General features: G+C 35.3%; 3 protein-coding genes across 4 annotated transcripts; all 3 read right to left on the reverse strand.

Moving 5' to 3' along the window:
- Window positions 1–5,141: 5,141 nt before the first annotated feature.
- LOC113767460 (mediator of RNA polymerase II transcription subunit 31) lies at window positions 5,142–9,173 on the reverse strand. 2 transcript variants are annotated; one of them, XM_027311668.1, is made up of 7 exons: window positions 9,010–9,173; window positions 8,787–8,887; window positions 8,380–8,476; window positions 8,193–8,271; window positions 6,578–6,861; window positions 5,858–6,430; window positions 5,142–5,391 (listed from the first exon to the last, which is right to left on the reverse strand). In XM_027311668.1, the coding sequence occupies exons 1-6, from the start codon at window positions 9,054–9,056 to the stop codon at window positions 6,418–6,420; spliced, it is 621 nt and encodes a 206-aa protein (XP_027167469.1). In that variant the 5' UTR covers window positions 9,057–9,173; the 3' UTR covers window positions 5,142–5,391; window positions 5,858–6,417. The 2 variants fall into 2 exon arrangements, with proteins under 2 accessions (XP_027167469.1, XP_027167398.1); XM_027311597.1 differs by having other exon boundaries at window positions 5,144–5,391; window positions 6,366–6,430.
- Window positions 9,174–10,257: 1,084 nt separating this feature from the next.
- On the reverse strand, window positions 10,258–14,356 carry LOC113781264 (polyadenylate-binding protein 1). Its single transcript, XM_027327177.1, has 6 exons — window positions 14,088–14,356; window positions 13,774–13,879; window positions 12,400–12,482; window positions 11,097–11,288; window positions 10,908–11,017; window positions 10,258–10,755 (listed from the first exon to the last, which is right to left on the reverse strand). The coding sequence occupies exons 1-6, from the start codon at window positions 14,211–14,213 to the stop codon at window positions 10,710–10,712; spliced, it is 663 nt and encodes a 220-aa protein (XP_027182978.1). The 5' UTR covers window positions 14,214–14,356; the 3' UTR covers window positions 10,258–10,709.
- A 2,109-nt stretch (window positions 14,357–16,465) lies between these two features.
- On the reverse strand, window positions 16,466–19,832 carry LOC113778936 (microfibrillar-associated protein 1-like). Its single transcript, XM_027324402.1, has 3 exons — window positions 19,565–19,832; window positions 18,216–19,416; window positions 16,466–17,317 (listed from the first exon to the last, which is right to left on the reverse strand). The coding sequence occupies exons 2-3, from the start codon at window positions 19,409–19,411 to the stop codon at window positions 17,203–17,205; spliced, it is 1,311 nt and encodes a 436-aa protein (XP_027180203.1). The 5' UTR covers window positions 19,412–19,416; window positions 19,565–19,832; the 3' UTR covers window positions 16,466–17,202.
- Between the last annotated feature and the right edge of the window lie 6,394 nt (window positions 19,833–26,226).

Below are 26,226 nucleotides of genomic sequence, written 5' to 3' on the forward strand. Positions count from 1 at the left end.
TTTGGCAAGGAAAGTGATTTTGAAGGATGAAGACATTAAAACAACCGTAGACCAGTGTGCCTTTGATGGATTAAATTTGTCTATAACTTACCTTATTCATTAATTGCTTTGAATCATGTCTTGAATGGTGTAACTTTCCATCATATTGTTATTGTAATTAATGTAAATGTATACTCTTAATTACTCATACTTTTGCTACTATTAATGTAAGGATAACAGCCGTAGACCAGTGTGCCTTTGATGGATTAAATTTGGCTGATAACCTACCTTATTCATTAATTGTTTTGATTCGAGCCTTGAATGGTGCAACTTTTCATAGTATTGTTATTGCAATTAATGTAAATATATAGTAATTAGTCAAACTCTTGCTACTATTAATGTAAGGATATTTTAGAAAAATAAAAGAATAAGTTAACTAATTTTTCTCAAACTGTATTAAAAAGAAAACAAAAACTATCAAAGCAGGACGGAGGGGATTTATTAAACTGTGTCGCAATTAACAAAAAGGACTATTCGGTTGAAAGCATAATTTGGCACGGAAAGTGATCTTGGAGGATGAAGACATTAAAACAACCGGAGACCAATGTGTCTTTGATGGATTAAATTTGGCTGATAATCTAAACTCGCGCACCACGCGGATTCAACTGCATATACGTGTAAACAATTAACACGTTAGGAATACAGTCTAATCAAAGCTCTAATACTCGATTAGTTGATAACAAATTTTACAGCGTCATCTCGAACATAAAAAAGACACTAGGAAAAACAAAACAAAAAAGAAGATAAATTGCTAATTATACTTGTTCATAACTCTATCCTCCAAAATATAGGGAAAACGTTCAGACTTCATCGCACAGCTGTAGTAGTTAAATCCAAGTGCCACAAATTAATGTTTGATTTACATACTACTGGCCTAGATTATCATCTAGCTGCTTTGATTATTTCAATCACACGTGTTTGTTATTGCCTTATTTTTCACAGTTGTATGATTTTTCAAATATTTTACTCAATTCAATCCTACTCTGAACGGGACACCTCGCATTCATATTTGGACCGTAGCCACCTGTTGGGGCTGCGGGAAGGTTATCCGCCGGCAGCTTTACATGAATCACGAATGACGATTTTTGCCACCCCTGATACAGATTCATGGACGGAGCCCACCAACGAAGACGCCGCGCAGCGCCAACGCACTGGATGACGTGGATCTTACTAGGAAGGAAAATCGTTTTCCATTACGAGATTGATTGATACTAGTAATTTAACCCCCAAAAAAAAAAATTAATAAAATAAAAATACTCCATCTCCATCTAGGCATGGCCATGGTTCCACTTAGAACCGGGAACCGGACCGGAACCGAACCGTTTGGAACCGGACCAGAACCGGAACCAGAACCGTGGAACCAGAACCGTAGTAGAACCATGGATAAAGGTTCCGGTTCTGGTTCTTTAAAAAATAGAACCAGAACCAGAACCGCCGGTTCCAGAACCGTTAAAAAATTTAAAAATAATTAATATAAAAAATAATAAAAGTAGAGACATCATGATGACAAGGTCATCATGATGCCACCACAATTTTTGCTCTCAATTTTTGCTCTCGGGGGCTCCTGACTTGCACAAAGGTCCTCAGGCTCTCAACGGAAGAAAGAAACAAAGCAAAGGATAGAAAAAAAACAAGAAAGGTGGCTGCCTGCTAAATTTGACAAATTGGGGGTTAGGTTGAATTACAAGTTTACAACGTTACAATTCAACGTTGTAATTTTGTCCAAATTTTCAATACAACGTTACAAATTTGGAACGTTACAATACAACGTTCCAAATTTTTAATTTCATTTTGTCCTATAAATAAGACTTGAAATTTTATTTTCTACTACACCAAAATCAATCTTCTCTCTTCCATCTCTAAACTACTCTCAATTTCTTCATCTATTTCCTAATTTTTTCACTTTTATTCTATTTTGCTCCTGTTCACTTTTTTATATATTTTACTAATTACTTAATTCTTTTTATTCATCTAATATCTATCATTATAATTTGTAAGTATTAAATTATTACTTACAATTTTTTTTTGCTTATTTGCTATCAAATGGCAAGTTTTGATGGCAGTAGCTCATCTTCAAAATCAAGTAAGCAAAATATTCCTTCAAATGAAGTCTTCAACTTTGATGATTGTCCAACTCAAGAAAGTCAACATATGACAACCATCCTTGAAGATCAAACAATTGAAGCCGAGGAAAGAAGTGGAAGCAAAACTCCTAAATCTGAAATCTTCACAAAGCACTTCACCAAAGAAATTGACGTCAATGGCAAAAGTCAAGCAAAGTGCAATTATTGTCCAAAAAGTTATCAATACAAAATGGGAGATGGCTATGGAAAGTATCACAAGCATTTGAGAAAGTTTCATCCTCAAGAATTGGGCATCGACAACAAACAAACACAAATTACCGGGTTTGCTACTTCTAACCTTTCTCTATTTCGATTTAGTGAAGAAAGACATAGGAATGAATTAGCAAAAATGATAGCTATTGAACATTTATCTTTTAGTTTTGGAGAAAAGTTGGGTTTTAAGAAATATTGTCAAAATTCTTTAAATCCTCAATTTAAAAATGTTCCTAGAACCACTCTTAGACGAACACTTAAAAATATTTATAATCAAGGAAAAAAAGAGTTAATTCAATTATTCTCAAATTTAGATAGTCGTGTATCTATATGTTCCGATATTTGGAGTGACCATTGGCAAGTACATTCTTATATGGCCATAACTTGTCATTGGATTGATAATGAGTGGAATATACAAAAAAGAGTGCTAGCTTTTCGTATTTTTGATGAATCTCACAATGCTCTAAACATTTTTAAAATGATTAGTATTATTTTGGGAGAATATGGTCTATGTAAAAAAGTTTTTTCAATTGGTTTTGATAATGCATCCGCAAATACCGCTTCTATTGGAGAGTTGCGAGATCTTTGCCAACCTGGATTAGGTGGTAAATTTTTTCATATTAGATGTGCATGCCATATTTTAAATTTAGCCGTACAAGATGGTTTACGAGCACTTGAAAATCATATAAAACCTATTAGAAAAGCAATTTCTTATTTATGGGCACACCCTAAATTAATGAAAAAGTGGAGCACTTTTTGTAAAGTCAATGGAAAAAATCCAAAAAGATTTTCAAGAGATGTTCCTACTCGTTGGAATTCAACATTTGAATTACTCAAAGAATCACACAATTATAGTGAATTATTATGTGCATTCTTTGCAACTAACATGACCGAAATATTGTTGCATGAAAATAATTGGATTGTTTGTAATAAAATTTTAGAAATTTTATCAGTTTTTAATGATGCTACTTATACTTTGTCTGGTGTATATTATCCTACTACTCATTTATTCCTTACTGAGGCGTGTAATATTGTTGGTTGTCTAAATGAAGCTAAAAATGATGATTTTCTGAAGCAACCTATTAGGGAAATGTTTAGGAAATGGACTAACTATTATGAACATATTCCACATATATATTTAGTTGCTTCTGTTTTTGATCCTCGTGTTAGATTAGATGGTTTGCATGAGTATTTGTCATCATATTATGAACAAATATATAGTAGCGAAAATTATGCCCACGATGTTAGTAAAAAAGTGTTTGAAGTTAAAGAGCTTATTTGTTCTTTATATAATGAATTTTTTATTACTTATGGTGATCGATTTCCTACTAGTATTTTGGAACCCTCTAGTAACACTGATAATAGTCTTAAAAGGGCTGTCAAGATTGGTGATAGAATACTTCTTGAAAGGTCAAAACGACAAAAGGGTTCACTTAATACTAATACGGAACTCGAATCATATCTAACTACCAAGTTTGAGCATGATGATAGTAGCTTAACTAAACAGTTTAAAGTCCTTGACTGGTGGAAGCGAAAATCAGAGAATTATCCTATCCTCTCCCTTATTGCTAAGCAAATTTTAGCAACTCCAGCATCAACAGTAGCAGTGGAACAAGCTTTTAGTGCCGGTGGAAGCATTTTGGATGAGACAAGATCGAGATTAAGCCCAGAATCACTAGAAATTCAAGCATGCGTGGATGATTGGACTAGAGCAGAATATAGACAACAAGAAATGGAAAAAAATGAAGAAGAAGAATTCAATTATACAACTGATTCTAGTGCCGTCGCAAGCAATGAAGATGATTAAATAATTAATGTTTGTTTTGATATTTCATCTCAATTTCAATGAAAAAATCAAATATTTTCTTTTCCATTTAAAATGATTACCATTTGATAGTGTAATGTAATTTGACAATGTAATGTACTTTTCATAAAATTTGTATTATCTATTTATTATTTCGTACTTTGTAGAATAATAATAAAATTAAAATATGATATTTATTTTGTATTTATTTTTTTACATTTTATTTAAAATTTTAAATATATTGTTATATTCGTATTAAAATTGGTAAGGATAAGAAATTAAATAAAATTGTATCCATACGAAACCGGAACCGGAACCGGAACCAAAACCAGAACCATAAGGAATCGAAATCAAAACTATGCGGTTCTGGTTCTATCTTTTTGAAGAACCAGAACCGCCGGTTCTGGAACCAGAACCAGAACCATCTTATATGGTGCGGTTCTGGTTCTACCTCTTTGAAGAACCAGAACCGGCGGTTCTGGAACCAGAACCGGCGGTTCTGGAACCGTGGCCATGCCTATCTCCATCTCCATATATAAACAAAAAGAAGAGAGCACGTGGCATTGCGGTTGGACGCTGCGAGCCACCGACGTTCTCATCTCACCTAACACCGGAAGCTAGTGCTAGGCTGGACCAATAATTGATTAACAATTTATGGGAATTAGTTAGCGCAGATTTGGTCAACGGAGGAGAAGGACATGGATAAGGCCATCGAGTAGTACGTGGAGACTCGCTGGAGTCAGAGATTTTTTTGAAGGAAGACCATGATGCTGAGATTGACCAAAAAATAATAATAATAATTGGAAAATTTAGGCAACTTTGTAAAAGTTCTCTCTATAATTTGTTCAAATCTCAGGTCAACTTCTGTTCATTATTCGTGGCTTTCCTTGAGTACTGATGATGGAAGGAATGTAACACAAGTGTAACACATGGTGTTAATAAATCATGAAACCACAAATCAGAATCGAGAAAATTAAAGATTTCAAATAGGAGTAAGGTTACACTAGCTCCAGCTCTGTTACGTCTGTACAACTGGAAAGCCAAAAAAGTAGGGAGAATAAGCACAACCAGAAGTTTGCCTGAGTCCAGTTTCAAGAAGGCAATTTATATTTGCAGCACATTTGAATAATCTTGTCTCTCCAACCAGGATCCTAAAAGCTAACAAGCTTTCAGAAGCAATAGGAAGAGAGTGCTGCATCCATTCATATTCACCTGCAACGTAAATACAGGAGCACAAGGGAACTTTAGCCTTCTCGCGTACACAAATATTACAATTCTTGTTCAACTATTAAGGTGAAAAGACACAGTACTATTTCGCTCTAGTAGTAGTATTGTCTCAAAAGTAACCTGCAGGTACAAAACACTTGTTTTTTAACATATCACGTGGAAAGTTCTCAACGACAAATCAACAATTACATCTTGAGTTCTAAGCAACCTAAACGATCAAGAAAAACAAAATGGAATCTATTTACGAGCACTCAGACCTTAATGAAACTCTTATTAGAGGAAACATGCCAACTGAAAGTGCGATGTAGCAACCATTGAAACTTAATTGAGCAGTCAATACTTACTGTTTTCTAATATAACTTCAAAAACAGACAATCATCAATAAAAATCAAATTTAAAGAAAACTTATAAATCCGAATATTTACCAACAATGATGAAATAACTGACGTACTCGTTTCCATTCTCTGTACAATCATGCTTTCTCGGTATTATGCTGTTAAATGGACTAAAGTTGGGTGCATTACCAGATTTCTGTATGAGCAATGTCCAACCAAGCAGCTCAGATATTTGCTTACACAAACAACAAATTGCACTCAGTACTCATTTGAGAGGTGATATGAAGCAGCATTTATCATCATTGACAAAAATTTATTTGGCATATTTCACCATCAACTTTTGGATCTGCAGCAGAAGCACTAACAGTTTTGGGAAACAAAACAGAATGACGCTGAGAGACATGAACAAGCATGGAGAACAGATGGGAATAACAAATAATATTCTTTAGTTCTTTCTCTCCAGCCAGTAGAGATGTACACAAATGTGAAACCCGAAAAATACATAACCATCACAACATATTCATTGCACGAACCCTACTGAAATTTCAGAACTGATGAAGAAATTATCTGGACACGCACTGTACCTCAATCTAGTCAAGCCCAAGAGTGTAAAGATATCAGTACCTTCAATAGTTTATCCCATGCACAACACAGTTGCTCAGAGATGAATGTAGTGTCATCCATCTTTCCTGCCAAAAATAAAAATTGTTTAGATAAGATGAGTTGTTAAGTGCCTTGTGTAGTAAGTTGCTTAATACGTATGCGGCTAAAAGGACTCAGTTGGATAAATGTTCGAAGTCAAAGATAAAGCAACAATAGAAATGACAAGATTATACTTTCTCTTTCTTCGATCAACCCCACTGTTTCTGGGATCATTCTTCGGAAAAGCAGATCCAGAGGGAATGGCATATTGCATTGGAGAGAGTGCTGAAGCTGCTGGAGAAGGTACAGGACCAGGAGAAGGAGCAGATAAAGTTGTAGGTGGTCCAGGTGGAGGTGGAACTGGAGTGGGAATAGATGGAGCAGCACTAGGTTCAGGAAGAGGCCTTGGAAGGATATGCTTCAATCGGTTGTTTCGATAGTTCTTCCAAAAATAGAACTGCTGCCTATGTGCCAATTCCTACAATGTCCAGAGTGTACACCAAAAAGATACGTTGAGGAACCAAAGCATAGCATATCAATGAACACAAAAGAGGAATAGAATTCTCTATAATTTTACTGAGTTTCCTTGTTCTCATACAATTTTGGCTTTTGCAATCATGTTGGAGACAACTACATTTTTAACAAAAAGCCTATATCAACCTAATAACTAAGGATCAATTGTTTTGGCTTTCCCAATCTCTTGAAGACTTTAAATCCAAATTACCATATACAGCAAGAAATGTTCCTCAATCATAGCATCCATAATATGGGTCTACAATCCCAGCAAGCTAGATGTAGGCCATTCATCAAGAAAATTCCAGAGCATTTTTACTTTCTACCTAATTTAGCAACCTTGACAAAACTTTTCCATCCCCTGACTGAGGCTCCTTCCGAGCAGTATCCACAAATGTACTAAACATGCTTCCTCTAACCAACAGAGTCAACTAGAGTGAATATAAAATTTCAAAAACTTGCTTTCATAATAAGAAAGAATACAAGAGATTAATCCTCAGAAATTCAACCAAGTAGCAACATTTCTCTTTATAATCCAAAAAAATCCATCTTAATGAAGGATGATGGGACAATCATCTTCTTTTACACGTCACCTCATCTATTAATTATTACTTTTCATCTATTAAGAATTGGCCTTACCAAAGTAAAAGAAATGCTGGAAGACTTAAAGAGTTCAAATCCAAATACATACCACTCATCCAAAAGATCTAGTTCCAAACACCCAAAGAAGGGTTGTATAATGCAGAAGTCAAGGTTCAATTAAAACCAGAATGAAATTGTTTGAACGCAGGCAGCTATAATTTGAATGCAACATCATTTCCAGGACATGTTCATTGATATTTTACTCAAAATCACCATAAAATTGACGTCGAATGAGGACAATCAAGATTAAGATATTCAATTAATCGAGAAAACAAGAGTCTAACCCAGAGCTCTATTTATTCTCATTTTTATGGTTATAAGTTCCTTGCATATGATTTATGGATTAATTATGAGAAAGCACTGGAGTGACTGGAGGAGCTATATGAAGAAGCACCCCCCCCCCCAAAAAAAAAAAAAAACTAAACAAAAAATGACAGTAATTAGCATCAATTTTTTGTCATACCATTAATTCAATCGCAGTAAAAGATGACAATGCCTTGCATTTCTTTCTTTTCAACAATAAATGCGCTTGGAGAAGAAGCAGAAAGCAAGGGCATAGGAAATTAGACAGACTCCTACTATTACAGCCCACACAACATAAACATAAGGAAAAAGGAGATATGGACTACGCAAATAGGTCTTGAAAATCCAGACCTTGTTGGCAGGATGGGCCATTGCATTCCGAAAGTTGGGATTTTGGAGAAGCTCGAGAAAGAAAAGGCAATGTGGATACCTAAAGACAATTCCCAAAAAAATGAGCACTCATACAGCCAAAGTATAAAGCCTACAGGAAATTAGCAGGGGAGCTCCATAAAAAAAGCAACAGAACTTCTAAACTCACATGATAAACTTAATGTACTCCGGGAGTTGCCAATACTGGAGATACTTCAAATACCCAATAAATGCTTCATCTTCAAAATATCGATTCTGCGCTAAATCTATAGCAGAATTTTCAAATTGAACTGAGCACACCACACAACTTCAACACAAATACATACTAATTAAATACTACTAGTAGCATAGTATACATAATAAGCACAGTAAACCACGTAAAATCCAAGCCCATAGCATTCTCCTTCCATAGTTCTTAGCTCTACCGGAAAGTAACAGAACTATCATTTTTGCAACATACCAGCAAACTAGACAGATTAACTAGTGCTAAAAATTTTAAAAAAAAGGACGATTTTATGGTCGAACTACGGATAATAAAAGTGAAAAGTAATGGGAGGAAGAAGAAGAAGACGATACAGTGGATGTAAGTGGGATTAGCGAGGCATTGAACGAATTCCAATTCAAGTAAGAAGCGTTGCCGACCATCATCTGGATCTTTATATACATTCTTCTTCGGCCTGAAACCACGGATTTATATTTTCATTTACAAAGAGCAAAAAAAAAATCTTTTAAAAAACAATCTTAAAATTTGGGTAATTCAGATTGGGACGCATTATTCTCGCAGAATGGGTTATCTTACGAGGAAGGTGGCTTTTCAGAGTCGTTGGCATCATTATTGGAAGCCATTAGTGGGTTTCTTCTTGTGGCTAAACTAAAGCCCTAAATTGCATACTCTCGTTTCGAGACCTTTTTTCTGGAGAAGGGGAGTCGAAACGGTATTCGTTAGACAACTATTTGAGTCGATTAATTACCCCGTTGGTGAAGCAAATTCTTAATCAAAACATTTTTTTCAGGTTTTAAACGTCGTTAATTTTGTTTCCCTTTTTCACAATTACATACAGTCGTGGGTTTTCAATATAAATATATTGTAATGTTCTTTAGATAGCTTCTGAATCGTAGGTCAAGGCCTGTTGGCACCTTTACCAATTTACCAAATGCAATCCCTTACCTGAGGTAATAGTCCTGTACTCGTTGGCTTCTTCAGTTTTTCAAAATTTAATTTTTTAAATATTATAAAAATTTTTAAAAAGTACACTAAAAAATAGTCTAAAAAATAATTTAAATTTTTTTAATATTTAAAAAATATTCCAAAATACATTTTAAAAATCTACTACTTTTAAATATTTCAAAATATTGTTAAAAATATCCCAAAATATACTCTAAAAGCCCTACTACAGTAAAAATTTTTAAAAATAGTTAATTCAAACGGAGTCAAAATTGTTATAACTATTTTGTTTTCAAAAAAAAAAAATTGTTCTAACAACATTTCTTTTTCTTACGTACATCCTACAGAACAATACAGTCAACAATACAAAATTTTTATTTAAAAAAAAAAAAATCTTCAATTTGATTTGCAACTGTACGACCTTGATTTGCCGAAAGATATTTTATTGTAAACCGTCCGTAACAGTTTCAAACAGCTCCTCAGATCGGCTCCCTTTCAGCAGACTCGCTCCTATTGCACCTAAAGTCCTAAATGCAGTTAGTTCTTCCATGAGCATTTCATAACTTTTCCAAATTACTTACCCACTCGAAGCCGATTAGAATGTCTGCTTTAGAAATTTGCTTTTTCTAAACAAACACAGGCCTCCTTTGATCCCAAGCAAAAGATTCGCATTCATTCACCAACTTGTCCATTTCGCAGACCATTAAACACCAGATTTTGTAGTGTTAATCTTTTCCGGTACAAAGGAGGACCATAGGCCTATCAGCTAGGGACTGACTGCGGAATGGAAATCCCAATTACATCATACCTGAGCCCCTTCTTTCTTGGGTTGTGTTATCAATTCCGGCCGTAAGCTGACTTGAAAAGAGAGATCAAAGCATGTAACCAGAAATAACTGCAGAGTAATCATTCAAATATTTCCTTCAAAGCCCTAATGGGATTATGGAATTAACCCACAGCTAGTCTAAAGCATCTCCAATAGAGTCAATTTGAACAATGCCTACAAAGTACAAACAAGGGCTCGAAAGTTGCTAGTACGAGGCCTGAGGTCACCTCGGACTAACTTGAAACAACATTTTTATCAGTTGATTACAACATACTATTGTTGTCCTATAATTTGTCACCTACATAACACCAAAACAATCTGCGAGCTACATGTATGTTTCAGATATTAATTGAAGTTTCCCTGCTACCATTGCATGCTGCTAGATGTCACTAAAAACGAAGTCCTGCATAAGAAATACAAAATTGTGACCGCCATGAGCCAGAAATTGTCAATGCTTCTTTCAATCAAGGCCCGGTAAAAAAGCATGTCATCAATTCGGGGACGTCCATCAGTATGGACTATAGCGCGTTGGACGCCTATACCTCGGAACCCTCCTGCATGCAAAACAAAGTTTAGAAGAGAATCCCAGCTACTGCAGGATTTTCTTTTCCTTCAACAAAAGTATGAAAACCTAAATTCTTAAACCAGAAAATGATTGCAGCCAATACTTTGATAACAAAAGCACAATCCAACAGGCAATATTTACCCATAACTATATGACTGGTGGGAAAGTGGGCCTGGCGTGAAACCCCTCCTGAATGACGGCCTTCCTCTGTGCTGTTTCATTCCAGGGATATTAGTCCGCTTACGCATTACCTGTAGGAAATCATGAATGTTGTCTAAGTGAAAACCGGAGGTTAAGATTATAAGTCTTCAAGCAGGAGACGTTCAAAACCTTAATTGGACGACCATGCAACTCTGATTCATTTAGCATGAGAGCATTTTGAACAGCTTCAGTTTCGACAAACTCCACATAAGCAAATCCTTTGGGTTGACCAAATTGATCTGTCAGTATTGTCACACGATTCACTGTACCACAGGACAGGAAATGTTGCTGGACTTCCTCAGGAGTACATTCATAGTCCACCTAACAAGTGAAGAGGGCAATTAAAAAACAAAGTTGACAACGAAATCCCAGTCAATATAGCCTAAAAGGGAACACAAACAAGGCAATCTCAGTTGCAAGACCAATTAAGTTCTCATGGCATACAATGTCATCGAACTGTGAACTTGTACATTCCAGCTATGTTGACATTGAGCAATATCCTTCCTATCAGTGGTGATACTTTTGATATAAAGCACCACAACCAAAATTAGAGGCATGAAGTCGGCAACCCTTGGGACATAAGGATGCGTTATAATGAACCAACACACCCTCCTCCTGAAACAAAGACTAATGAAACGTAGCAAACTAGATGTAAAAGTTTAACATCTAGAAGACAATACTGAATGTTGCCAAACATGCAATCTGGCATAAGGCTTGGAAAAGCTGTTCTGTGACGGAGGCCTCTTTGTCATCAATACATAACGGATAGTAATTATGGTGACTTCAAGCAATTCTAGGAATTGTGCTAAATGACTTAGAGATCACATTCAAGAGGAAAAACAATCTACTATAAAGCGAAAGTCAGAGCTATAAGCTGCTCTTGATTGCTGCAATTTTCTTCTGTGTTTAAACACATTAGAAATTTTTCAAGAGTTTATGCAACATGTTAAAATCTATTAAGAATCTGAGACAAAGCATGCGTTGTTTCTTTTCCCCTTTTGTTTTTGTGTATGTGTGTCTGTGTTGGGGGCTAGGACTAACTGCTTATTTTAGATACTTGAAAGTGACAGAGATGTAAAGATTTCCCACAAGTTAGTTGTCATGGGTTAGATCATGTCAACAAGAAAAGAGATGATCTCACCACCTTATACTACTTACTTTCAATGCAACCCAGAAATTCTTGAGGAAACAATAGTTTATAGCACTTCCACCGCAATAAGATGAAACCATCACATTTAGATTCTAAGAAGATTCCATTCAAACACAGAATGAATGAATTTTAAGATGTTAAAAGGATGAAATTTCAGTGTGGCACATCTCCTTCCAACCAATCATAAAACCAGTTAATTTCTGTGCTACAGTATTGACAAAACTTTACCGTGGCAAACAAATGTTTATAAGCAACTTATGTAAGATGGGGTTTGAGCCTCACATTTCCAACATAGATTGAACGGGAATCCACCTCCTCTTTTTCAGACTGACCATCATCAGAAGCACCAGTTGAATTTTCATGACCTAGCAAATGTATATAAATCTTTCATGATAAGTAACCAGATTAATACCCAGCAGAATTGCAACATAGCAAGACGTCTAAGAGAACTAGAGAAGGGACAAAACATTAATCATCTGGAATTTGTAGATTGTCTACAGATGTTCAAACGAATTAAATATGTATATCCACATATAAAGCAACAATATTTATTCATCCTCAACGTTGAGAAGTGGTTAGCAGAAGGAAGCCAATCTAGAAAATAAAGACACGCATTAAGCAATACTAGTCTCGGATTCCAATGAATTAGACTATAAGCATAACCCTTGTTCAAATGAATCTAACAGCTACCACCATTTATCTGTCTACATTTGGCATTTTATTCCCTTCCTAATTTCACTTTGCTTTTCATCTCTTCTTCCTCTATTAACATTGGCATTAATACCCAAAAAAATCCATCCTTCTTTCATGCTCTTTTCTAAAGATATCATCCATGGCTCTATTTACAGAATAGAAAATCTGAACTAATATCTCAAATGATCATTATCCACACATGAATCAGTTAAAGATATTCCAAACCATCCCTAGGGTATTTACTTGATCTGGTTCCAAGGCCCAAAAATTGTTTGCTCGTATATCCTACATGAATCGGAAACATTCTCCATTCATCGATACGATGACTGAGTATTCAAATTACCCAAGATGTGTCATTTGTTTTTGACACATGTTTCACGTGGCACAAAAACATAAATAGCATAACTTTGACTTCCAGGGGCCCAACCACAACCATTTGCCATTGCTGTAAATGTTTCCGGATATCACACTATGCTTTCCTACTTTATATCCATACCAGCAAAACAACCATCACTATCTTCATAAATGAAATTACATATGAAGTAATAACTTATAACAGTTCATTGCTGTCAAGTAATGACCATACCAAGTGTCATTTTAACATGTTGCAAAACTCTGTTTGTCATCATATCTTATTTTCTATTAAGATGCACCCAAGCAAGAGGGCTGCCGCTCATTACTTTCCCTTTATAGCTTTTACCATAAATTTACAGAAGCTTGTTGGAAATGATGAAACACAAGTAAAGATTGCCAAAAAAAAAACCCCGGAAATGTATTATTATGACATCAAATATTTGGTTTCAATATGCACTTCTGTAAATACATTGTGTGCGCACCGATGTGTTTTTGCAGGAATATGATCCGACTAACATTTTGCCCAGTGAATGTTAAAATGTATACAAATATTGGCTGTCGGTGTCTGTGTTTTTGTGATTGCATGTGTATGATTGAAGTAAATCTCACCTTCAGCAGCACCCCCAATTTCCTTCTCAATTAGGGCACTCTTTTGGCGGAGGTTGCCAGTCTCTTCTTCAATCTCCTTAAGCTTCTTCTTCACGTTCTCCAGCTCCTGATCAGACGCCCAAAACGGAAAAAGGAAAAAAAACAGAAAAAGAACTAGGGCTAAGTATATTTGCCCTGATATACATAAAAAAAACATGTACTCGAACACTAATTATATACTTCAAAGCGCAGCATACGATAGAGATAGGAAAATAGACATATGCAGAACCGAACTATAGTGAAGTGAAGCAAGAAAAAAAAAGAGAGAAAGAAACCTCTTCTGTGCTTAGATTTTCAGAAACAGTAGTCCTCTGTGCTTCCTCTTCCTCTTCCTCATCGAGGGGGATTTCAGCTTCAAAGTCTTTCTCGTCTTGCTCATCCCGGAAGTAGTCAGGTTCCATCGTCGAAGGCTTCTTTGACTTCACTTCCCAAGAATGAGTTATGTATATATGAATGCAGGTTATCGGTATGGAAAAATGAGTTTCTTTAGGTATATATTAGCAGGCGTGAGAGAAATGATCGAGGAACTGAGATATGGATTAAATAGAGGGCGAGGGGCGGAAAATAATTGGATTTTTCTTCAGTAGAGGATGTTGTTTCACTAGGGTCGGTGATGGATGGAGCGGAGAAAGTCAAATTTCAACTACAGTCCTAGTTTACCCCTTGAATTTACATTTTTTTTTTTTGGTAACATTCTAGGCCCTTTAGGAGAAAGCAAAGAGAGAAAAAATTCTACTTCCAATACTACGGTAATGTTGTCTTATTTATGAAACTTACATCAACAATAAAAATTAAAATAAGACTAGAAAGTAAAACTAAAAATACCTAGAAATTGCCCATGTTGTTTTCACCTAAAAAAAAGTATAGGCAATTTTTTGATATTTTATCATGAGATCATTTTTTGATTAATATTTTTGAAATGGCTTATTTATAAATTTTTTTCTATAAGTAGGCTTTACATGCAGACTACATGTATAAAAAAGTTTATTTTAATTTCGAATACAACTTGAATTACATTGTGTATTTGCTTGAAGTCCTTAAGATCGTCCCACAAAATTTTTTAAGGTGTAAATTATTTATCAAAAAATCTTTTTAAGTGATTGATGTTACTAAATTTAACTTAATCACCTCCTTTGCTAATCTACCACCATCTAGATACATAGAAATACGGACTAATATTGGATTGTTATTTGGTTATTTTTGGGGTTAAAAAATCTCTTTTTGTTTGGGAACTTTTTGTTAAATAATTATTAAAAATGTAAGGGTAATGGCATTAATTTGTGACTATTAAAAAGGACATCTAATCTTGTCAAGTAGATAGAGGAGGTAAATGAAATTTTAAAAATCTCAAAGGTGCTAAGTGATATTAGGAGAAAGCTTAGAAGGGGTTTTGAAATTATCTCAAAATATTTTCTAATGGTTTTCACGTTTGAGTTATCCGTGACTTGACTCAACCCGGTTTACTCCCTTTCTTCACTTTGGGTTGGTTTGATGAGTTCTTCTCTTATCCCCCCTTCCACTATTCGTGTTTAAATCGATTTCGATGGGCGGCTCAACTAGTAGGATTGATTTGGTCATGCTACTTAAAGGAGAGTTGTACAAAACAGTAACTAAAAATGCATGGTAGCCTACATATTTGAAATGAAATGAATTTCCCCCTAAACTTCTCTCCATTTTCTTTCTATCAAAATAAAAATATCTAAAGGGGTCAGGGTTTTTCTAGTTCAATCTAGTGAGATATGAATTTTGATTAGGATTTGTCTTGGGTTTTGTTTTACAAGTAGTTGCATCGCAGAGCAAATTATAAGCGAGAAGTATGGTCACCACCTCAGCTATTCAATACCAATATGATTATCTCGGCTCTTTAGTTTCTTCAACAATCTCGTTTTCGCCGTCCCGAGATGAAGGACCATCTCGATTAATTGACCCAACTTCACTATTCTCTTGAGCACGGTTATAGACTCCAACACCTAACACCTTGATAAATGAGATGACTAATGATTGACAGGTTGATGTGACCGCCCACCGTCCTAATGATCAGAGTTATGTTTGAATCTGCCGCTATAGCTTGTCATCTAATCATTAATCAGGCGTAGGTATCAAATCCTGGCTATTGAATTTTCCCTTATAACTACTCATCATTATCTACAAGTCAGGTACACATTACGAACCATCCAACTACTTGTACCTTTAACCCTCGATCTATAACTAACTTCAACATAGGAGTGAGACTGTAGACAAAACCCCAACCACTCTTGTATTTTTACAGATGAACTTGTGCTGTCGACTCGGCTCGGCAGCTGTCTTCTTTGCGACAGACACCGAATTATAAGGTTCGATTAATCAGGTGTCTAGCGGTTGATCCTATCACCAATTGAACTGGTAACAATCCGACCACTTTAAGTGAGCCACGACCGTCCTAGCTCCAAAAAAAAAAAGGTTGAGACAACCCTCACACTTTCACTCCTAAGTCCTAACGATAAGACGGGCATGCGTAGCGCATGAAGAAAGTTGGGAAGGAAAAAATCCTACTAATCTCAAGATAATTATTTATTACCATGCAACTTCCACCGTAACAATTTGATATATGTAAAATAAAAAAATAATTATATTTACAATAAACATAAAAAATTTTCTGTAAAACACCACAATCCAAACAAGACCATGAAGATCCTTGAACATAATGCGGTTTTAGATTGTTGTGGCCTGGAATCAACACATAAAGGTGTAAAAGTTGATCCCAGGTTGATCTTCTCTGGATTGAGAAGTTCGAATCAAAGCTGTATCTATAACGAATAAAACAGAAGAGAAGCGTTACATCATAAATGAGAGCAATCTCAGTTTTGCCGTCTCTGGGAGGCACACCCATCAACTACAAGCATCCATCAGCAAAGCCGTTTAATGAGAGCGCAAGGTTCTCAAACTCAGACGAAGCACAATACAAATGTTTCCCAATTCACAAAAGGGTGACCAAAGACGAAAACGCTAAACTGCAACTTTCCGAAGGATTGAATGCCATCAGCCGGATGCAGTCAAGAGTCAGTAAATCCTCTTTGGGCGCCTAGATTAAAGACAGGTGTACAAAATGCATGATTCCAATCCATGCCATTTGGGCGCCTAGAGAGGGTAAGAGAATATCATTGTGAAATACAGGCAACTAGAAGGACCATGAGTATAACAAGAGTTCATTTTGGGACTGGGTGATTTGTGATGGGGCGAGAGTAGTCTAAAAAGACAACTCATTACAGGAAAAGGCACCACACTGAGAAGCACTACTTTTGGCTACAATAGCAGAGCCATCAATATACTGGTTGAAACCTTCACGTAATAATCAGATAACCTACAGAGATGCGTCCTGATATGTCTGCACAACAAGTTTGACATGCAGCATCACTTAGACTCCCAATCCTTTAGCTTCTTACTTCCTTTAGGTTTTGCTATAGGTGCATTCATTCCAGCCATCTTTGCATCGTACTTGATCCGCATGGCATCATTGAAAGTCCACCTGCACAGATACAAGATAACTATTAGTCCGTCATGGAAATCAGAATACTCCAATGGCAATCCAACTTCCAAGCACATGTCATAATGGTTGCAACAAAGAACATAACACAAATAATTACATCTGCACTCAGAATCAAGACATCAAGCAGCAGAAAAACATAATTCACGACGAAAGGTCAAAATCAATTCACCAACAGGTGTTCAAAATCAACCATCTAGTATTTCGTCAGATATTTACTTGTAAAAGTAACATACTTAAAAACCTCTTGTGTGGTTGCTTCTTCGGATGAAGAAAACAATATGCACATCTCAGTGTCTCAGTCCAAATTGTCAGGATTGAACTAAGTATGAATGCAATCATTGAACTGTTTAGAATACATAATTTGTTTCAAAATTACCCATTTGCAGAGAGACACAAATAGGTTCTCACTCTATCTTCATTTACCATCATAAACACATAATTTACCTGCAAAGTTACATTTACTAGAACCTTTTTCTAGAACCAAGCAAGGAGAAATCTAGCATAATATAACGGTTGAGATGTATAGCAAAAGAAAACTAGGATTAACATTTGTTGACACATGATAGCAAGCAATTATCATAATGCAATTTTGCAAAAAAAAAAAAAAAAGGTAACAAAACTATAAATATATACAACCTATCAGAGAGAAGTTAAAGTTAGCCTGTTCTGTATAAAGTAAAATTTTGCTTGCTTACTTTAAACTAGAAAGGAAAAATATTTTATGCTAACTTTCTTAATGGGCTACTTATTCCAGTTTCCAGTAGTGGAAAACTAGGATTTAGTCGAATTAAACCACATCAAGCATTCATTTCTGTCTGGATTCAAGTAAAGATTCCAATATCAGCAGTTAATGCAATTTGCAAGAAGAAGTACGTACGGATTGTTCCAATCAGTTGTATCCTCATTGACAAGATGTGTCCATTTAGTCCTTCCACTCCGACCAAAGTGCTTGACTTGCATAACTTTAGGTAGGATAGTCTTATCCATCTTATCCTCTCCAGTTGGAGCAGAGAAATCACGAGTGAAGATACCGTCCGAGCCAGCAGTTCCAGCACGATCATCAGCATTTGACTGGAAGAAAGCACCCTTGTGGTAGTATTTCTGCATGAATCTCCATTTAGGCTTTCCTGGTTTAGCAGGTTTTGGATTTTTCCTCTCCCACTCCCTCCTCTCCTCTTCTGTCATGTTTCTCACCTTCTCAATCTCCTCCCTCTCCTTCAATACTGCCTCCCTGTCATCTCTATCTCTCTTGATCCTCGCAATCTCTCTAGCCTTCCAGGCCTCGTATTCCTCTGCCTCATTCATTTCATCATCCGTATCCACATCAGCAACATTAGCCTCCAATTCCATGTTCTTCTGAATCTCTTCGTCCTCCCGAATCTTCTCAACTACAATTTGCTTTGTTTCAACTTTCCTCTCTTCCCTCCTCCTCTTTACCAACTCCTCAAGGGCCCTCTCTTCCTCCTCAAGCCTCTCACGCTCAGCAATAGTATCTCTTTCCGACTTAGGAACAAACACTGGCTTCACCATTGCAATACCTGGTTGTTCTTCTTCAGAGTCTGTCTCGTACTCAGACTCCTCCTCCTCTTCTTCCTCCTCTGCTTCCTCCTCCTCTTCCTCTGGAAGGAGTGCAGCTTCTTCTTGCTGCCTCAGCAGTAACTTTTCCCTAATTCTCCTCCTCCTCTCCTCTAATGCATCTTCATCTTCTTCTTCTACGTCCATCCAATCTTGTCTCCTATTCTCCTCCTCCTCAATCGTCGAAACAATCTCAGCTTGACGGATACGTCTATGATCAGCCCTAATCTCCTCACGATTATCAATCCTACTCTCAGCCAAACGCCGCAACCTAGGGTCATCTTTTCTAACAGCATCCAATGAGTCTTCATGCTTAGGGAAAGCTTTTTCAAGGGCATCTGCCCTTGACATCCTAATGTCTCCATCCTCATCATTATCATCAGCCCACTCAGGCGCTTTTCCAGGCCAGTACCTTTTAACTTTGGTTTGCCCAATTTTACCTCTAAGTTTATCCCTAATTGCAATTACTGTGTCCCTAACCCCTGCTGTTACTGACATGATTCCTGCCAAATAATATAGGGAAAACCCAAAGGAAAAAAACTCTCGCTTAAGCTTATTCTATGTATGAGCTCTAACAAATACGGCTAAACAAAAAATCCTACCCCAAGCTTCGAGGAATACCCTAACTTTGGGGATGATGGCGGAAGATACCTGGGGAACAGGAGCCGCTGAATGAGGCTAGGATGGCGTCAATCCGTTCGTTGACGGTAAAGAATGGGGACAGAGGTAGCACGAACCCGATCAAACCCTAACCTTCAAGGCTAGGATAAAAGATTATTTCTTGATTTAACCGAGCCCTTCGAAGACAAGGAGACAGCAGCACGGCGAGGATAAAGGTTATCTCTTGTCGACCAATTTATCTAATTCCACTTTTCCGGAGAAAATTGGGGTTCATCGGCGCCGGCACAAAATAGAAACGTCTTTTACATGCTCCAGAGGGGGTTTAATTTGGAACTTGGAAGGTGTTGGAGGATTGGGCAGTGTCAACGGGTCGGATTTGGGTCAGAATTGAAATTTTCGGATTCGGATCCGTTTTATGTAATAGATCGGGATTCGATCTGTATATCCGATAAGTCTTGACTTTAGGGTTTTGGAACATGATCCCATATTGAATCTGGATCTATTCAAAAAGAAAATGTTCAAATTTAAATATTTCAAAATTAAATTCAAAATCAATCATAAATTTAATTTTCAAATTTAAATAAATCAAATTACAAAATTAAATCACAAATAAATTACAATAGTCAATCCAAAACAAATAACAAATCAATTTACAAAGTCATTATTAAATTATTAATTTGGTAAAAGAAAATATTTAAAAATATTTATACTTTATAATTATTAATATATTATTTGGATTCGAGTCAGATACGGTTCGAAATTCTATATTTCGTATTTAACCACTTTTTTTGTTAGAATAAACGGATCCGGATCTAGATCCGAATCCGGGTATTGAAATTATTTTTCAATCTAAACCTGAAAATTTTTATCGGGTCCAAAAAAATTTACCGGAAAATTTATGGAAACCACCCCTCGATATTTGACAAATTACTTGTTTTTGTTTGTTAAAAGCGAAAATGCTGTTTGAGTCCCTCATCTGTGGAATCTTAATCATTTTAGTCCCTCATCGATCATCATGACTAATTTAGTCCCTTAACTTTAGAATCTAATGGGAAAGAAGGTCGTTTCTCGTGGATCAATTTATTTTTAGTACATGTGAATTTCCAAAATTTCATGATGTCCAATATTTTATCTCATTAGAATTAAAATTAGGATCGTATTAGATAGAAGGGATAATTGCAGAAACCTCCCGTGAAATTTTTTATTGTTGCACTCACCTTCTCTAAGATTTTGAAAATAGCACTAATCTCATGTGAATTTAAGATTTTGATAGCATATTCAGCCCATGTTAGATAAAGTTGCATTAAAAAAGATTTTTGAGAAGAGGGATAATAATTTTGTTCCATTTGTACTCCTTTTGCCTCTTGTGATATTGAATTACTAAAAGAATGAATAAAATTAAAAGTTGGAAACAATTAGTGAAACTCATATAAATGCAAAGAGAACAAGTGCAACAGTAACAACCAGAAGAAAAAATGAACATACGTTCAGAAATCTAAGGTTCTAAAGCATAGAATGTATACAACCAACTTAAAAAACTCTCATTCACTAATGCGCATAGAAACTTTTGTGTATTAAATTGAAACTACAAAGGATTATTTATGTATTATCTTCTAATTACCACAAATTTTGAATAGGAAATTTCTCAACATTTGCCTTGATTTCTACTTTCTTTCTACTTTTGTTTTCATGAATACTTAAGATGAAATGAGTTTAATCAAAACCACCAGAACTTATTTTCTTATGGAGCTTAACTTTGAGGTTTCTTGCCCTTTGCTTCTGCTTATCTTCTGTGTATATAATATACGATTTGGATTGTCATCTCAAGTGTTGTCAATCACAAAATGATGCTATGTTGAAGCATCAATTAGCACTATTTTGTGGTGCCATTTTGTAAGTGCACTTACGGTGCCTAATCAGATAAGAAATAACTATTAACTTGTTTAATTAGTTATCCTAAATTTGTTTATTACTTTTTTGTTCCAAATTTGTTTACTAATAACCTTAGACTCATAGGGTATAAAAGTAAATTCATCCTATCTTATGTCAATTATAGGCCCAAATTCATGTTAGGGGAGGTCAATGCTATTTTAGAAACTTCAGGGGAAGTGAGTGCAACTGTTAGAAAACTTAGAGAAGGTTTTTACAATTATCCCTAGATAGAAACAAGCTTTAAAAATATAAAAGATAAAAAATGGAAAAATGGATTAAAATAAATAAAGAAATAATCCAAGTTACTGTATGTTTGAGCCTATGCTGCAAACAAGTGGAGCTATTTTGTGAGTGCTTGTTAGTCTGTTCGATCAAAATTCAATTCGAATTCGATTAATTTTGAGTTCAAGTTGACTTGGTGAGTCACTTGAGTCGAGTCGAATATTTCTACATTCAACTCATTAATTCGTCAAGCCAATCCAAATTGCTATACTTGTGTCATATCTATGAAATATACCTATTCATTTCTTCCTTACTCAAAATATACCTGCTCGGTTCTTTTTTTGTTTAGAATAAGTGTACGATACTTTATAATTTTTAGGGTTCTTAGCCACGCTAAAGATAACTTTTTGTTTGTTTATTTATGTATTTAGCAGTTTTGATCTATAATTAATTGAGTTATTTGTTCTAGGCAATAATATCTATGGCATGATGTGACAATGATCAATTTAAAAATTTTGAAAGCTAATATGGAACAGGTTATTAGCTAAAAGAATTGTGTGAGTCTGACAAAATTTTTGTTTGCAAACTTTAATACCTGCTGTAGAACATAATTTGGGTAGTTCAAGATTCTATTAGATCGTATTTTGATTGAGGAATTTTGATGAAAATTTTGAAATTCTCTTAAATATTTATAAATTAATTGGATTACTTAAAAGGTATTTGAATTTGTAATTGAATGTCTGAACTACAAAGTCTAATTTGTGATCATATTTTAACCCTTATGATTCTTTTTTTCTTTTCTATTATGTTTGGTGGTATTCATCCTTTTTTTTATTACGTGTTAAAAATCAATAAGACATTAATATTTGAATTTACAAGAACTATTTAATATTGATAAGTTCAAAATATTACTAACGAAGAAATTAGGTTTGATGATGATGTGGATATTTTATTGAAGAAATTAATTGTAAATAAGAAAAGAATTCTTTTAGGAAATATGAAATTACTACATTAATCTTGTCTCGTTCCCTCCCATTTACCTCATTGTAAACATGTCATTGTAATATATAGATCTAATCCTCCTTTCATAAAAATCAAATTAAACAGAAAAAATTTAACTCTACATTGCCTTTCCTCTCATTTCTCTCCAATTCATTTAAAAACAAACGGTGCCCTTCTGTTAAGGAAATGAAATAAATAGACAAATGAATCAAAAGAAATTTGATTTGAACTTTCCCCTGATGTCGCCCCTGAACCTATCCCTTACCAATCGTCCTCTGGCCCACGTCCTTGCCTAGGATTAGCAATGGAAGGGGTTTGAGGCGGGGCATAGATTCCCCGCTCTTCGCCCTATCGGCTATCACTTAAAAGTTCCTCCTGTCTACCGTCCCATTCTTGGTATCTTCGCCACGCCCTGCCCTTCGTCTCGTTACTCGTACAGGCATCCCTATCTCTTTTCGCTATATATATAAAACACTAATAATAAATTTACTAATCGTTCTTTTGAATTTTTAGTAAAAAAATTTAACATGAGATAAAGTTTAAAAATTATTTTGATCTTGTGAATCCGTTGCTCTATATTTGATTTTACATAAATTCTGAATCAAGTATCATTATTTTTTATAAACAACATTCCATAACAAAAAAAGAGTAATTATTGACAAAATTATCATTTTATTACAAATTATTAACAAAAAATTTATACTATATTATCAAAAGAAAATATCATATTATTCATTTCATATTACATATATACAATTATATTATATTATGAAATTTGTATTTGATATATATATACACGTATGTAGATTATATAATGAATTTTATATTGTATATTATATATTATGAATTTTATATTATATATAAAATATTAAATTTAAGGAGGGTGGGGCGGGGGTGTCCTATTTAAAGCTGGGGGAGAAATCAAACATCGCTTCCCCACTCCCCATATTGAACCTATCTTCGTTGTCATCCCCACTCTCACCCTATCCACTGGTATGAATTTTAACTTACAAAAGTTTATGACATATTATAAAGCGTTAAAAAATATATATATGTATATCTTCATTTTTAAAGTCTCAGAATTCTTCAGTGCATTTTCCAAGACTCCTTTTTTTGTTGACAAACAAAATTTACAGAAACGTGGGCATAATTACAAAAAGATGGTGTATGTTTGAGTGTATTAATGTGTGTTTTGCTAATTACCAGAATTCTTTTGGCCTAAGGCAGTCCATTGTCAACCAATGTTTATCACTTTTTACGCGGGTTCTTCTAGCTCTTAGTATTGTGATAAAATTGTTAGTCATTAATGTACCAAATTAAACGAGGCTTTAGCCCTTAGCACTGCAATAGAATTCTTAGTCATTAATGTATCAAATTAAATGAGACATTATATTGCAATAGATTTGTGGGTGATAGTGTATTAGATGAAGTGGACATTTAGTAGTTACTCGAAATAAGACCTTTTTTTCTCTTTGATTAAATTAATTTAGGAAGCTTAGGATATAAGTAGTAATAAGTAATATATATGCAATATACATGTAATAAAATACTAATTTGAAGCAGGGACGAGGTTGGAGTATCCTCCCTGTCTCCTGCTCCGTCCCCTTGCCTTTTACTCTCCCGTGACGTGGACAATCGCGGACACCCACTTTTATTACCATCCTCATGTTCAAACAAATTTAATCATTTTCCTATTGTGCAAATTGGACATTATCTCTCTTATTTTGAGGCTCGTCAACCGCAATTCATTATCAGAAGGGACACATACATTGGTATTGGCTATACACGTGCAGCCATGCCTAAAATTCAATTGAAAGGAAATGGAGTAAAAAATTGAAACTCCCATGGATAAATCGTACTTACTGTGCAGGCGAGATCTTGCAAGTTGAGCCAAAATCGAATGCGATATCAACTCGCTTGCAACCACAAGAAAAAGTAGGCCAAGGCTTTCTCTCCCAGGGTCATTTCGATCACAGGGGATCCTCAATGCCACTTTTTCAGTGATAATTTAGTACCATTTCTATATTTATGTCAAGTATCCTGTTTATATAATTTGTCGTGTGCTATTTATTTAAATTTCTTCTATCGTCACGTGATAAGTGGGATTGACACTGAATTTGTTACCGAATAGTGATACAGAAGATTCTAACTGAGTTCGGATAGATTGAGTTAAATACCTCACTATTTAGCAAATGACTACTATTTATGCTAGTGGAACCTATGGATGAAATCATTAAATCTAGTTGCAGAATATATTTTAGTAAGTTGCAGAATACTACTCATTACCTTCCCCAAAATCAAAAGTAACTCCCAAAAGAAAAAGGCTACAATTTGATTGTTGATAAGTAAATATGAGCAACAAGACGATGATATATCTGTTCATTCATTGGTGTAGCTGCAGGGGTGCTAGGCCTGTTTGTCATGGTTACACTTACCCCTGCAGCTGCAGTAGAAAAGGATGCATCGCCATTCGCCAGTTACCAAATGGTAAGAGACGGACAACTTCACTTTGCCATCTGAGCCTCACCCAGGATTTTGTAGGCAAGTGTTGGAAGAATATCACTGAATAATGTGGGTAAGAAATTTACCTCGGAATCTTCAAAGATCATGGGACTGTTTCTACCGGTTGTTGTGACAATCTAGTGGGCATTGGAATAAAACGTCATGAAATTATTGTTTTGTCGTCTGTACAGCTTCTTCAACCCAAACCCGCGAGAGGTGATGCTGACAATATTTTGAAAACGAGTTTTATTGTTTGGAGCAAATGCGTTTACGCCTTGGCCCATGACGTCGAGCCCCCTGCGTCATCCCCATTTGCCGCATTCTGAGTACAGATCTATCTGCATCCATTTTCCTTTTCTCTTTTTTTTTAAAAAAATTTTTTGTGTTTTTTGTTTCGGTGATTAGTTGCTTATTGATGTACACTAATCCTATGACAGTGCAGATTAAATTTCAAGAACGTCTTTACCTAGTGATTGTGAGAGTAACACGAAGAAGATTTTCCTTCCATCATCAAAAAAAGAAAAGAAAAGAGTAATAGTAGAATCACACACACGTTAGAAGCTATATACACGTACAAAAATTCACAGCGTTACTTCATATTGAGTTTTTATAAGACAGGGATTACACTCCTCTGCAATACCTCTTCCATCCAATTTCTCCGAGGGAGGGACGAGTATACCTAAAATTCAAGAATAAAGAAAAAGAATGACCAAGTTTTTTTTTTTTTTTTTTAGGGAGACGATGATTATTGTATAACTTATTTATCCTAAACTACAGGAAAGAAGCGCGAGAGCCTAAACAGGCTGTGTTTCGGACTAGCATGTACACAAACCTTACTAGACCAAAAAAGTAATTTGGCATAACCCTTGAATTTTTTTTACTGTAGGTGGAATTTTTTAAACCTTCACCTACAACCCAAGGAAGGACTTAAGATCCTCCCGTGACCACTTAGCCAAGCTCAGCGGTTGAATGAACAAGTTACTTAGTTCTCCTGAAATATGATTAAAACTGGTTTGTGTCAAAATTACGTCGTC

The sequence above is a fragment of the Coffea eugenioides genome, chromosome 1, assembly GCF_003713205.1.
Source record: "Coffea eugenioides isolate CCC68of chromosome 1, Ceug_1.0, whole genome shotgun sequence".
NCBI classification, from domain to species: domain Eukaryota; kingdom Viridiplantae; phylum Streptophyta; class Magnoliopsida; order Gentianales; family Rubiaceae; genus Coffea; species Coffea eugenioides.